Here is a 12,764-nt window from a genome sequence, read left to right on the forward strand (position 1 = left end):
ATTCATTGTTTGAATGAAATATTTAACAGTGAAAATAATTATTTTATTTTATAATGCTGACGGAAAAGTGAAGAGAAACGAATAATTTTTACTACAGTAGAAAAATTTATGTATAGCACATTTTGAGAGTGCATAAAATGAAGAATAGGCATGAGATTTTTATTGCTGACGCAAAATGTGTAAATGTCGATTCAAGTCGGAGAGAGAGAGAGGAAATAAAAGAAAAACTTTATTCTTCAGATGCTCTTGAAAAAAATATAACGGATGGAAAAATAATCCCGCAGTAGTTTTTCAAAACGTTTTTAGTACCAGTATCTTGTATTTAATCTTTAAAGTATACTATTTTATCTGTTTTCAACAATTTTAAAAACTTTTTTTTTGAGTTTTTTTACGCTATCAGGGCTCGAACCAGTAAAAGTATTAAAAAATAAAAACTTTACGGAGCGTATTATAATAAAAATTAAATAAATTAAATAAATTTTATTAATCAAATAAATTAAATAAAATTTTGATAAAAAATTACGGACAATTTACGGACCAATTATTACTGACAAAAATATAACTAGTCCAACTGAAATACATTTTTAAATCAATTTTTATTCAAAAAATTCAATTATTTAAATACAAATAAAATGCATATAAATAATTTATTGAATAATAATTGAATGTTTCTAAAAATTGAATTCTCATAAAGAATTTTATCAACAAATTTTTAAATAATTGTATTATTGCGAATAAATTTATAAAAAATTTGTTAATAATTGAATTCCTGTTAAATTTTATTATTTATGAAAATAATTAAATGTTTGCGTGGAATTTTATTAACGTTATTTTCAAATAATTAAATTCGTTTGGAAAATTTTATTAAAATACTAAATATTATAAAAATCATCGAACTGAGGAAAATTTTTAAATGTAATTGAAATTTTGACAAGAAATTTATTAAAATTTATGAAAATAATTGAATTTCTTAAAAAAATTTTAATACGAACTAATTGAATAACACGAAAATAATTAAATTTCTGTAAAAATTTTATTATTTATGAAAATAATTTAATTGTGAACAAATTTTTATAAAAAAATTTGTAAATAATTGAATTTCTGTGAAATTTTTATTATTTTATGAAAGTAATTAAAGTTTTGCGTAGAATTTTATTCAATCTTTTGAAAATAAATAAATAAATGAATTTCGGAGAAGAATTAAATTATTTCTAAAGATAATTAAAATTTTGACGAGAATTTTAACAATTTTTTTTTTTTAAATAAATGAATTTCGGTGAAGAATTTTATTACAATTTCTAAAAATAATTGAATTTTGAAACGAATTTTATTAAAATTTTCAAAAATAATTAAATTCTTACGAATTTTTTTCGAAGAAAACAAAAATAATTGAATCCCTCTAAAAATGTTATATTATTTATGAAAACTTAAAAAATAATTTTATTATTTGTGAAAATAATTGAATCCCTATAAAAATTTTATTATTTTTATTTATTTATTTATTTATTTATACATATAAACGGGCAGTGCCCTTTCGTACATAGAGTACTAAAAATTACAAATTAAATAGAAAGTAATATAATGCGAAGTTATGACAATCTAATTAGTATTAGCAAGAATTAGCCTACGTAAATCAATAATAAATTTATTTAATGAGATACCATAAAAATCAATAACATCATGGTATTGATTTGCTTCTCTACACAGTCTTATCAATATTGAGTTGGCACAAGAGTCAGTTCGATAACAATACTGTTTGAACACAGAAGGGTTTCTTACTGGCCTGAAAGGAACAAAAAACTGCAGTAATGACAAAATCGACGGGCAATTAATAATTCCATTAATGATCTTAAATATGAAAATTAAATCAGCGTATAAAAATCTATGTTTAATTAAGGGTATGTTCAAAACCCTTCTGAGTTCAGAGTAGTCGTGACTAAAGAAATCGAAAGGTAACCTTAATTGTCTCGCAACAAAACGCATAAATCTGTTTTGAACACGCTCCAACACAATGATGTAACATTCCTGATAAGGGGACCAGATTGATGCTGCAAACTCAATAATTGGCCTTACCAATGAGAAAAATAAAGTTTTCAATGCCAAAATATTTTTAAAGCGAGAAGCGCTCCTAGTGATAAGACCCAAGACCTTATTTGCCCTATTAACAACGTTCTGAATATGATTTCTGTAATCTAAGGCAGGGTCCAAGAATACCCCGAGATCGCGAACCTGGGTAACCCTGGAAACCAACTCAGTACCAAGTAAATAATTAAAATTCATTACTTCCAGACGTTTCGTGAAAGAGATGACGCTACATTTTTTTATATTTAAGGGAAGTCTATTTTTAATGGTCCACTTATAGAGTCGGTCAAGATCCTTTTGAAGATCAAGATTATCATTCTCACAAGTAATCTGTTTGTAAATCTTAAGATCATCTGCAAATAATGAAAAAAAACTATTTTTAAATAAATGTTTAACGTCATTTATAAAAAGTATAAAGAAAAGTGGACCAAGATGAGAACCCTGAGGGACTCCAGAGGTAGCCAGAAATACGTCAGAGTAGTACTTTTGAAAATAATTGAAATTTTGTCTAAGAATTTTATCAAAATTTGTGAAAATAATTGAATTTCGGTGATGAATTCTATTATAATTTCTAAAAATAATTGAATTTTTGAAACGAATTTTATTAAAATTTTAAAAAATAATTGAAAATAATAATTTTTTGTATTATTTTATAAAATTTGTGTTTGAAAGTAATTAAATTCCTGAAAAAATTTTATAGGTACTATTTATGAAAAATAATTGAATTATTGTAAAGAAATTGATCAAAAATTTGTAAATAATTGGATTTTTGTGAAATTTTTATTTTTTTTATCAAAATAATAGATAATTTTTAAAAATCATTGAATTTCGGAGAAGGACTTAATTATTTCTAAAAATAATTGAAATTTTGACGAGAACTTTAAAAAATTTTTGAACAAAATTGAATTTTTGGGAAGAATTTTATTGCTTTTGAAAATAATTACGGACTTTACTTTACTTTCAAAAAACTGTCTTTTACGGACATTTACGGAATTAACGGACCTAGTTCTGCTCTATGGAAATTGATTTAAAAACGTATAGAGTATTTTTAGTTCATTAGTATGTAAATTAATTTTTAATTTTTGCAAGTGAGAAGAGAAGAAGATTTCTTTATGTCGCAATGGAATTGAAGACCGCAATAGATTTCTCGTTTATTATCTTTTCGCTCCCGTACTTGTTGCCATTTAATAGAAAATCCATAATTAAATTGCAGAACGATCGTGCGATCCAATTTATGCACTGTAAATTAATAGCAGTAAAATGCACTCTAAACGTCAATATATACGTTTTTTTTTTTTTTTTTTTTTTTATTCGCAAATATTGCCGCTGAAATCCGTCTGCGATTTCCTTTAAGTGGTCCCCCATTAGCCTACTTTTTTCTGTTACCAGAAAATGTAAATTGGCGCACCAATACAATTTCATGCCCGAGGTAGAAATAACCTGCGAAATATCCTCTCAAACTGTTCTGTCATATTCAGAAGGTTTTATACAAAAATACTCGAATTCATTTTCTTTTTTCTCTTCTTTCTCGTATTTTATCGGAAAAATTCTCATATTTCTGATGGTGAAATCAATCTGCGTGTATAGAAGAGAGAGAGAGAGAGAGAGAATATTTTAATATACGAAATTTCTTCTTTTTTTTCTTGTCGTGTTTTGTCAAATCTTTTTTAATGAATTTATTTACTTCTATTGCTTTATTAAAATTTTCTGATGCGATTTCGATTCACTATTCGTACTAAATTCTATATAACAATAGATATACAATGAGATTCTATTGTTCCGTTTCACTGAAAGGCAAGCTTTGCTTTCCACAAAACTGAAGATACTCTAAAATCCCAATATATTGAAGTTTCATTAGCGAACGAACAATACTCAGAAAATGTCAGAGATTTCGAGCCTTGGCTGAAAATTGAAAATTAAAATATTTTTCTTTATTATACAAAGCGCGGGGGTCTTTTTAACAATTTAACTTTTTCATTTCTTTATATACATATATATATATATGCATGAACGACAGAGTAAATTCAATCTTTTCCATTTATTAAATTTAAACTCGAGAGAACTGATGTTTAAAAAGTAAAATCGATTGTGAGGAAAGCCTCTCAAAGAAAATGGGGATTTATTAGAAGAATTTCTCCAGACATTGATAAAAGTGGAAGTAAAAAAATATTAATAGAGAAAAAAAGTCAAAGAACAAGATATATAAAGTCTAATCAAAAGGTTAATGCTTAACTGATCGTGCTTTTCAATACAATCACTCTTTTCATTTTAATAACATTCAACATTTAAATATTGAAACTATCATAAAATATTATTTATTTAATTTATCGTTAACTTCAATTTTTTCTATTTATGACAATAGTTTCTTTTTAAATATATTCTTAAAATTTACTACGAAATTGTCTCAAACACTAAAAAAAATTTTAACCGATTTATTGACTATTATCAATTAAATATTTACTTGAATCAAATAATATTTATTAGAGTTAATTAAATACTCTCTTAATTTGAATTAATAAAAATTGTTACTAATTTGAATTAGTAAATTTGACTAATAAATAGTAATTTCTACTAATTTATTAGCCAAATTTACTATAATTCAAAAGCAAAAAGTCAGTCACTAATTTAAATTAGTAAACATTTTTACTAATTGAAATTTAGAGAGTAAATAAAATAAATTTTCCTATCTTAAATATTGTTTACTAAATGTGTGAAAAATTAGTATTAACTATTAAAATAATATAAGTATCGTCTAAATAAGCGAGCGATTGAAATATTCTGTACGCGACATATAGGTACGTCTGACTAAAGTCTGGTTATATCACTTAAAACTCTCTTTAATGCATAAGTAAAAGTAGGTAAAGCCACCAATCGTTATATTCTTAATGATGAATAAAGAGTATAAATATAGAAACACGGGCATTAAATATTCAAATTAAAACTTACTTTAAGTAAATTAACTTTAGGAAATAAATAAATAAGTAAATAAAGTAAAAATATAAATCTATATAAATAATCGTTGTATTCCGGTAATCTTTTCGCAGTTTAAAGTTAGTTGTTTGTTTTTTTTTTGTTTCCTAACATTTTTAATAATTTTTCTTTTTATATTCAATTTTAAAATTAATTTATTGAAAATCATTGAATTCTTGCAAAGAATTGTATCAAAAAATTTAAAAATTAAAAATTTCGAATTAAATATATTCAAAATTGAAATTTTGTAAAATTTTAAATTAAAATCTTTTGAAGTTCATCTATTTATGAAAATTGTAAACTTTAAAATTAAATAAACTTTTAAAATAAGTAAGTAAATAAATCAGTAAATAAAGAAACCAAATATATAAATAAGTATATAGATAAAAAAATAAATAAATAAAAAATAAAATAAATAAAAAATAAAATAAATAATTGAATAAAAAGAACATAAAAAATGAAAGAAACTTCTTTTCACAAAATAACCCGGAAAATTGGATTTAATTCTTAATAAATTTTCGATAACTTGGCGTTTCTGAGGTGAATAAATATTTCCGAGATATTTTCTTGAAAAGTTTGTATATTGAGGCATCTGATAATATGACATTACCTGTACAATTTTCGTCATTTCCTGAATGTCAATGACGCCGTTCCCATCAACATCGTACATGCGAAACGCCCATTTTAATTTTTCCTCTGGCGTTCCACTCGACGTCACATCGATTGCAAGTAAAAATTCCTGAAATAAAAAAACAAAATGTGTTTCAATTAGAAATAATTTCCTCAACATAATATAATGAAAAATATTGTTAGACTTTTACGTCACGTACTCTCTAAATTTGAATTCATTTTTCTAAACGGGGAGAATATTTGTTCCTTATTTTACCGAATTTTTCAGTAAAGTTAGGATATAGTGGCACCTAATTTTTAATAATTTTAAAATTATTTTTTCAGTAATGTTTAAAATAATGTTTAAAATTTAATGTGATATCTTTATTTCTTACAAGGTGGTACTGTAAAAGTTGAAAAACAATTTGAGAATAATAAGAATTTGAATAAATTGTTTTATTCCATTAAATGGAAATATAAACATTTTTCTTTATCTTCTTTAGAAGATAATTTAAAAATATTTTATAAATTGACCTTACGTATAGTTGGAACACAGAAAAAACGATAATCTAATTTTAAGAAGCTCCTAATTAAATAGGACCCAAGAATATTCCCTGCTTAAATTAAGTGCCCCACTTAATTTTAGTATTAATTTAAGCAGGAAATATTCTTGGCTTCTATTTAAGTAGGTGCTTCTTAAAATTAGATTATCGTTTTTTCTGTGAAATGATTCATTAATATAGATAATTTTTTATTTTGTACAACAGTATAGTTCATTAATTTGAATCTTTCTCACAAGCGGTGAAATAAAATTCAGATTAATATATAAGGACAGTTGAGTATTTTTTCCGTATATAGTTTTCTGAACTCTTTTCTTAGGAAGCGCGTCAAAAATTTCAAAGTAGAAGAGAGCGAAAATAAAAGCAAAAATTTTATATATTGTCAGAATAAAAAATTGTCATGTACAATAATGGAATAATATTCCAGAAAGAAAAGAAAAGAGATTCGAAACAAATAATTCTAATGCAGAAAGAATAAATGTCAAATAACGAAATGAAAAATGCGTTTGTCAAGTTTTGGAAATATATTCGTGAGTGCTTTAAGTAGACTCGGTAGTGGAAGTTGAAGGAACGTAAGACTGGCAAAGTGGGTCATCCGCTGCCCGAGGTAGGCTTGCGAAGTAAGTTTTATGAAGCAGAAGGTTGTGAAAATAAAAAGCGAAGAGGGGCTGAGGGAGAGAAGGACGTCGACGTCTCTTTTCCGAGTAGCTGACCTCTCTTACAAGATGTGCTCCCTCACTCTCTCTCTCACTCTCTCTCTCTCTCTCTTACTTCGAGGTCTCTCAGTATTGACCTCTGCAAAGCCCAAACACCCTAAATTCTGATCATTTCTCAACTATCGCACTGCATCGTGAAATCTGTATCGAGACATTTGACTATGTTATTTCCTTCGCTCCTGTCTTACCCGAGAATCATGGGCAATACTGCGAGCGGTATCTATAATGAAAATCCCTCCTACTATATAAGCTTGTACAAATATTAGGTTGGACCAATTCGAATATATACATCTATACTGGGGGCTAGATTTATACTCTGGCAATTTCACTCATGTATATGTCTCGTTTCTTTGAATCTTTCTTTCACAATTTTATGTTCTCTGATCACGTTTCTTTTTGCACTTAATAAATTTCTTCGAGGCATTGATATTGATTGTGTTTTGTTGCTATATTGTATGTAAAACAATTCAAACCATTTTTGATCAATAAAATTTTGAGGAGAAAAATATTACGAAAAACAGTGTTTCTGTTTCCTATATTTTTCTCTGACACTTAAAATTATGTACGGGAATCAAGTAAGCATAAACAGGATTAAAATTCGTTCAAACACGTAGTTTGATATGTTCCTGTTCAACTAGTCTAAGCCATACATTAAAAAAAAGAAGATAAATCTGTGTGTTTCCAAATTTTTAGTACGCCTTCCTTATCGAATGCGACAAAAAAGTCGAAACTCAAAAAGAAGCGAATCACTCTGTTTCTATAAACACGTCAAATTTATGCAGTTTTTAACCAGAGCCTGACGTAAGAGAAGTTAGGTATTTTGAATTTTATTTGTTTTTTTTAATGAGACAAGCGATTTTCTTTAAAGACCATCAGTTAATATAAGGACCAGTTAAGAAATTAATAGTTTAATATTAATTATTTTAATAGGGCACAGTTTTAAAAAAAAACTTACATTAGTCCAAATATAGACTTAGTATAAGGTCAAGAACTGCACTGAAGGAAGCGCTCTTCAAATAACAGCTACAAACTTCTGATTGAGAACTCTATTTGAACTGTCTGAGGAACTGTCACTGAAATCTAGGTTATGTTAGTCGGTTTTTCAGCTAGATTTGCTATGTGCATGATTAAATTAACACCCGTAGGGGTAAATCAATCCGCAATGGTTGATTAGTTGCTATGACAGTTACATATTAAGGGTTGCCCAAAATATTTAATTTTGTTTTTCCCTTTTTTCCCTAATTTCATATTCAAACCTTTTTAAAATTCATTAAAACTTATAAGAATATTTCTTCATGTTTTATAATAATTAAAGATGATCGAAAGATAAAATCATGATTTTATATAATATCACCATTGTTACTGTAAATTCTTCAAAATTATTTTCATCATTTCCATTCGATTATTATTTTCTAGAATTTTCAACTAAAATTCTTCTTTAAATCAATTATTTTTATTAATTTTGGAAAAAGTTCTTTCACAATTTTCAAATTCATTTGTTTACAATTTAATTTTAGGAAATTTCGATTCCTCAGAAACTTTTCAATTAACTATCTATGTACCTATTGGGAAATAAAAACATTAAATAATTTTTAAAAAAATGCAATTAAAATTTAAACAAAATGAATTCTACATAGTCAGTTAAAAGTATAAAACATTCAGATTTTTAAAGATTTTAATTTGAAACCTTTCCAAAATTCAATTATTTCTAAAAATTCACGCTATAATGCTTTTAATATTCAATTATTATCTAAAAATTTTTACTAAAATTAATTTTTAAATCAATTTTTATTAGAAAATTCTACGAGAATAATTGAATTCTTTTGACCAATTTTTAATAAATATTTAAGAATAATTATATTTTTCGAGGAATTTGATTAAAATTGTATTAAAAATAATTGAAATTCTGCAATAAGTTTTATTATTTATGAAAATAATTGAATTCTGGGGAAGAAATTTATAAAAAATTAAAACATTTTTTTAAATAATTGAATTACTATAAAGATTTTCGTTAATTGTGAAAATAATTGAAAAATTGTGAAGAGTTTTCTAAAATTTCTTTTAAATATTTGATTTTTTTCATATATTTTATGAAAATTATGTAGTAAATAATTTAATTTCTTTAAACATTTTATAATTCATAATTGAATTCTTGCTAAGAATTTTGTTAAAATTTTTAAAAATAATTGAATTTCGAGGAAGAATTTTATTATATATAAAGATAATGAAAATTTTCACGAGAATTATTTTAAGTTTTTGAAAATAATTGAATTTCTGCAATAATTTGTAACTTCTCAAAAATGCAATTTTTTTTAGTATTTTTAACTAAAATTCTTCTGTAAATTCATTAGTTTTAATAATTAATTAAATATATGTTGAGAAATTCTTTTGAAATTAAAAAAAAATAAAAAATTTCTTTAAAAAATTTGGATTTTTGAAAAACTTTAATAATTCAAATTCTTTTGAAATTAGTTAAAAAATTCTTTAAAATTTCTAATTAAATTTATTGAAAATAGAAATTTTCTAAAATTTTAAATTGTAACCCTTTGAAGTTGATCTATTTATGAAAATTCTAAACACAACTGTTTTTAAAATTCAATTAATTTCTATGTGATAATAATTTTATGATAGTTGTTCAAGAATTAAGATATTTAAAAGAAAAAAATTGAAGGTTTCGTATGGGAGCGTTCACAAATTACGTAACATTATAAAGGGGAGGGGGGGGGGTCTAGCTATTTGTTATGTACAGCAGAAAAAATGGCGCTAATGTATGTAACAGTGTGTTACATGGGGGGAGGGGGGGGTCAAAATTTTCAAAAATTAGCGTTACGTAATTTGTGAACGCTCCCTATAAGAATGCTTGGTAACTTCATAGTTTATGAGACAAAGAAAAAAATTCAGAATTTCCTTATGAATTCGAAAAATTAAATTTTTTCCAGTACTTTTAATAAAAATCACTGATTATTTCCTGATTTTGCTGATCAATTCTATTAATAATTAGTCGAATTTTACTAATTCAAATTTAGAAAGCAGCGTGTGCACCAAGAACAAAAAGAAGTTTTCCAAGGAGTCTGTAAGTTGCTGCTTTCGCTTCGCTTAAGCAGCAACTTACAGGCTCATCGGAAAACACTTTCTTTCCACTTTCAGTGCACTATTTTTACTTTTAACTGTGTTTTCGAAAATCTACAATCGACTTGCAAATCCTTTAATACATAGTTGAAAACAGACTAATTTTAACTCTTAAGACACTACTTTACGGAAATACACTATTTTAAATTTTACGTTACATTGAAAAAAAAATTTATTTGATCAAATAAAGAAATCTTTTAACAAAAATTCCCTATTTTTCCAACAGATATAGTAATAACAGAGGAGAGTTAGATTCTTTTAGGCTGCGTAATTTGAGAATCTCTGTCTCAGTGCCAACTTTCCGGAAAGATGACGAGATACGTGAGCTTCGAAGAAAAATATCACAAGTTTTGGTGTGACACAGTTATAAAGAGAAAAAGGTGGAAAAGTTGTTGAGCAAATCTAACAGCAACTTTGATGAACGCACAGCATAGAGAGAGAGAGAGAGAGAGACGGGCGTGTAACGTGTGCTTAATAATTCGCGCTTGACAAACGACCCCCAGGTTAATGCATGTGACGTGAGCAGGAACGTAAACCTTTGTATACGCGAACGAGAATGCTTGGCTTGCACGTATATGAGAAACGTTTCGCCACGTTTCGCTCTGGAACCTATATGAATCCTATATCGTTTCGAGGCAAAACCCTCTTTTCCGAACAAAAGACCATTAGACTGTATTCGAATTCCACTGCCCCCAGGACCAGCACCGAACAATTTATTGTCTCCGAAGTATTCCCTTTGCGGAAATACATATATATAGTACATATATAGTAGGAGAGGCCACAAGTTGTGGACGACACAACTTTAGTGGGTATAACGGTATAACCACAATTTTCACACCTCTGTTAACGCTTCTTGGCGTCTCATAATTTTCATTTATTACCAAAGCTATGAATGTTTCGTTCTGCTCGACTCCTATTCTTTAAAGAATAAAATATTTTTTTTTATATTTTCTCACAACATTTCTCGCAATACAGTGTGTATGTGTGCTATTTCTCTGCTTTAATGGCTGCGTACTCTACAATCGGTGATAGTTATAGTGGAGTTGTAAATCATATCGCGTACTTTCAAATTGATAGTCATTTTCATTAATAGTCTATTAAGGTTTACGGCTGGTTTCAGATATGCTAGCAACTTTTTTTTCTGTGTGTTATTATACCTTTTAGTAGATGAAAAAAAGTGGAAAAATATTTTCAGGATAACTTTACTAAATGCATTATTAATCTATAAAAAACTGGCTGAAATAACTTTCATGTAGTTTCTCATTTTAATGTCAATAGATTATTACAATAATATATAATTTCTAATTGAGGGGCTGATGCAAAACAAATTGTTTATAATAACAACGGGAGCACATGGAGAGAAAATAAATATTAAATTTTGTAAAAGTATTCTGCAATTTGGGGAAAAAATGCGACAAAGCGAAATTTTGATATAGAAAATACTGAACATTTTTTAAAAATAAATTAAAAAATAAAAATTATCCAAATTTTTAATCCTTTTTTAAAAACAATACGTACCTGAGATTTTGATAAAAAATACTGATAATAAAATAGAAATTATGCAAATTCTTTTACTTATTTCTAATAAAACTGGATGTTAAAACATTGTGATATAGAAATATAAATAATCTTTTATTCCTTTCTTTGAAACAGAAAAAAAGATTTTTTTACAAAAATTGATAATGAAATAGAAATTAAGTAATTTTTTTTATTTATTTAAAAAAAAATTATAATTTCGTTAAAAATCGTGATTGACAAATAGAAATTAAGCAATTTTTTTCAAACGAAATTTAAAATTTTGCAAAAAACGATCCAAAAAATTCTGGTTCAGAAAAATGTTCTTTCTTTATTTCTAAAAATAAAGTTGGAATTTTGTTAAAAATTTGAAATTAAGGAATATAAAGGGTGGAAATTCTGCCCTTTTTTCTAAAAAATAGTATTTTTTAAAAAATTGTAACTAAAAATAGAAATTATGTAATTTTTTTCATAAAATTAAAAAAATTATAATTTTGTCGAAAATTGTGATTAACAAATAGAAATTATGAATTTTTTTCAAAACAAATTTAAAATTTTACAGAAAATTGTGATTCAAAAAAAGGTTCTTTCTTTATTTGTGAAAAAAATGTTGGAATTTTGTTATAAATTTTAAATTGAGGAATAAAAATGGTGCAAATTATTCCTTTTTTTTGCCCAAACAATAGTATTTTTTTAAAAATTTTGATTAAAAATAGAAATGATGTAATTTCTTTCATTAATTTAAAAAAAATTATAATTTTGTTAAAAATCGTGATTATTGATAAATAGAAATTAAGGAATTTTCTTCCAAAAGAAACTTAAAATTTTGCAAAAAATTGTGAATCAGAAAAATGTTTTTTCTTTATTTGTAAAAAAAATGCTGGAATTTTGTAAAAAATTTTAAATTGAGAAAATAAAAATGGTGCAAATTATTCCTTTTCTTTGCCCAAAAAATAGTATTTTTTAAAAAATTGTATTAACCCGGCGAGTATGTGGTTGGGCATGTCATGCCCCACATTTACTTAAATCCTTTTAAATCCTAAAATTTCCACTGTAACGTTTTGAAACTTCGAGTAGCTGAAGTTATGGGTTCATAAGAGAAGATGATGGTATGGTGATAGTGTTATGTAAATTATATTTTAAATTACTTGGACGTAAACGTCAATTTTGCATATTTTTGGCG

The 12,764-nt window shown here is 25.7% G+C and overlaps 2 protein-coding genes across 6 annotated transcripts in view; both read right to left on the reverse strand.

The window, feature by feature from the left end:
• The window catches only part of LOC122500689 (neurocalcin homolog), a 233,014-nt gene that overhangs the window by 40,308 nt on the left and 179,942 nt on the right, over positions 1-12,764 (reverse strand). The window lies entirely within an intron of this gene.
• The window catches only part of LOC122500687 (neuronal calcium sensor 2), a 203,481-nt gene that overhangs the window by 11,142 nt on the left and 179,575 nt on the right, over positions 1-12,764 (reverse strand). For all 3 annotated transcript variants that reach the window (XR_006301504.1, XM_043609740.1, XM_043609741.1), the window contains one exon: positions 5,663-5,791. Coding sequence is in view for 2 of the 3 variants with exons in the window: in XM_043609740.1 (XP_043465675.1) it covers positions 5,663-5,791 (129 nt within the window). In the remaining variant the exon portion in view is untranslated. The remainder of the gene's footprint in view (positions 1-5,662; positions 5,792-12,764) is intronic.

This window comes from Leptopilina heterotoma, unplaced genomic scaffold (assembly GCF_015476425.1).
Source record: "Leptopilina heterotoma isolate Lh14 unplaced genomic scaffold, ASM1547642v1 Lhet_19, whole genome shotgun sequence".
Taxonomy (NCBI): domain Eukaryota; kingdom Metazoa; phylum Arthropoda; class Insecta; order Hymenoptera; family Figitidae; genus Leptopilina; species Leptopilina heterotoma.